Source organism: Nelumbo nucifera, chromosome 1, assembly GCF_055504915.1.
Source record: "Nelumbo nucifera cultivar China Antique chromosome 1, China Antique-T2T, whole genome shotgun sequence".
NCBI classification, from domain to species: Eukaryota; Viridiplantae; Streptophyta; class Magnoliopsida; order Proteales; family Nelumbonaceae; genus Nelumbo; species Nelumbo nucifera.
In genome coordinates, this window is record NC_142649.1 from 153,100,080 (window position 1) to 153,102,071 (window position 1,992).

A 1,992-nucleotide genomic window follows, 5' to 3' on the forward strand; every position below is an offset into this window, starting at 1 on the left:
AATTGAGACTGATAGATCTTCTTTCTAAGGCAAGAAAATAGCCTGTAATTTTATTTGATTTCAACGCATACCTGGTTCTGTACAACCCCAGGTTTAAATACAAAAGCCATTCAACAATTTTTCCTAAACTCAAGGCCTCAACGTCTAGTGCTTCCTTAAGTTTAGCAACTCACTATCCTATACTTTAGCAACACTCCTAGCCTATTCAACAGCAACTAACGCAACTATTGTGAGATATTTTCTCACTTATTTGACTACTTCTTATGCACCAACAGCTAACAAATATGCATATGCCACATGTTCTGCTAACAAATATGCATATGCCACACATCCTGCAAGTCATGCAACGTCCTGCTAACAACAACTAACAGCTAACAGCTAACAAATATGCATATGCCACACGTCCTGCAAGTCATGCAACGTAATTTCGATATCGTGGGTTCTTGACATGGGTCCTTGCTGACCTTCTCAACATATCATTACCCTCCCCTTGAAGTGGAACCTTGTCCTCAAGGTTCAGATTAATGAATTGGTCCTTCAACTGCTGAGTATTTTCCCATGTCGCATCTTCCCTTGGAAGATTCTTTCATTGCACCAAGCTTTCCTCTACCAAGCCAGACCCTTTTCGAACCTAGTGTGTATCCAGGATAGCCTCAGGTACCACCACTACATCACCATCATCATTCATTGGTGGCAATTCAAAACCAACAGAGTTGTCATCTCCCACATATTTCTTGAGCATTGAGACGTGGAAAACAGGATGAATACAAGCATCCTCCGACAACTTAAGCTTGTATGCAACTCTACCAATCTTCTCTTCCACTCGATATGGCCCGAAATACTTGCTGGCTAGCTTTTGATGGGCTCTTTTATAAGTAGTGTGCTGATGATATGGCTGAAGCTTAAGCAATACCAAATCACCCTCTTGATAATCGACTTCCCTTCTCTTTGAATCTGCCATTTACTTCATTTGATTAACAACAACATGCAAGTGAGACTTTAGTTGCTTGAGGATGTTGTCTCTTGTCTCCAAAGCCTTGTCTACCTCATCAATAGGTGATGTGCCAATTGAGTAATATGGAATTGCCGGTGGAGTCCTCCCATAGAATGCTTGGAAGGGAGTCATTCCAATTGAGCTATGGTAAGTAGTATTGTACTAGAAATCGGCCCAAGGCAGGTAAGTGCTCCATCTTTTCTGCTGCTGGGATATAAAGCAACGCAAATACTGCTCCAAACATCGGTTGACCACTTCGGATTGTCCATCCGTTTGGGGATGGTAGGACGTACTCATGTGTAGCTTGGTCCCTGACAACTTGAAGAATTCATGCCAAAAATGGCTAACAAAGATGGGATCTCTATCACTGATAATAGATTTTGGCATCCCGTGAAGTTTAACCATTCCTTCTATAAATCTGTCAGCAACCTTTTTAGCCGTATATGGGTGGGATAGAGGCAAGAAATGAGCAAACTTACTCAAGCGATCTACAACGACCATGATTGTGCTTTTCCCTTGTGAAAGTGGAAGCCCTTCCACGAAGTCCATGGTTATGACGTCCCACACTTGACAAGGAACGGGCAATGGTTGCATGAGTCCGGCTAGGGAGAGGGTTTCCGACTTATTTTTCTGGTACACTGCACAAGCGGCGACATACTTTTGAATCGATTGGTGCATGGATGGCCAATAGAATTGCTGCGCCAAGCGTTTGTACGTTCACAGTACTCCAGAGTGACCTCCATAGGGGGTGTCGTGGAATGCATGGAGATGTTTTGGTATGATTGGAGAGTCCGATGGAATAACTACCCTGTTCTTATAACAAATCAGCCCGTTGCGTCACATGTATGGAGCTCCAGGTTTGTTTGTAGCTTGCTAGCTGATCCGCACCATATAAGGGTGCTGTTGTGTCTCTCTTTTAATCTCGTCCCATAGAGACGCATGAGAAATATATAATGTGTGTAAGCTAGGACTCTCTAACCTTCTTGACAAAGCATCTG

The 1,992-nt window shown here is 43.0% G+C and overlaps 1 protein-coding gene across 1 annotated transcript; it reads right to left on the bottom strand.

Annotated features, from left to right (window-relative positions):
* Positions 1-631: 631 nt before the first annotated feature.
* On the bottom strand, positions 632-1,543 carry LOC148804012 (uncharacterized). The gene is made up of 2 exons (XM_088899014.1): positions 1,288-1,543; positions 632-954 (listed from the first exon to the last, which is right to left on the bottom strand). Exons 1-2 carry the CDS (start codon positions 1,541-1,543, stop codon positions 632-634), a joined length of 579 nt encoding a protein of 192 aa, XP_088755140.1.
* Between the last annotated feature and the right edge of the window lie 449 nt (positions 1,544-1,992).

Coding starts and splice junctions, on each gene's coding strand:
- LOC148804012 (XM_088899014.1), bottom strand. CDS start 1,543: ATGGACTTCGTGGAAGGGCTTCCACTTTCACAAGGGAAAAGCACAATC. Junction 955..1,287: donor AGGGACCAAGCTACACATGA/GTACGTCCTACC, acceptor AGTAAATGGCAG/ATTCAAAGAGAAGGGAAGTC.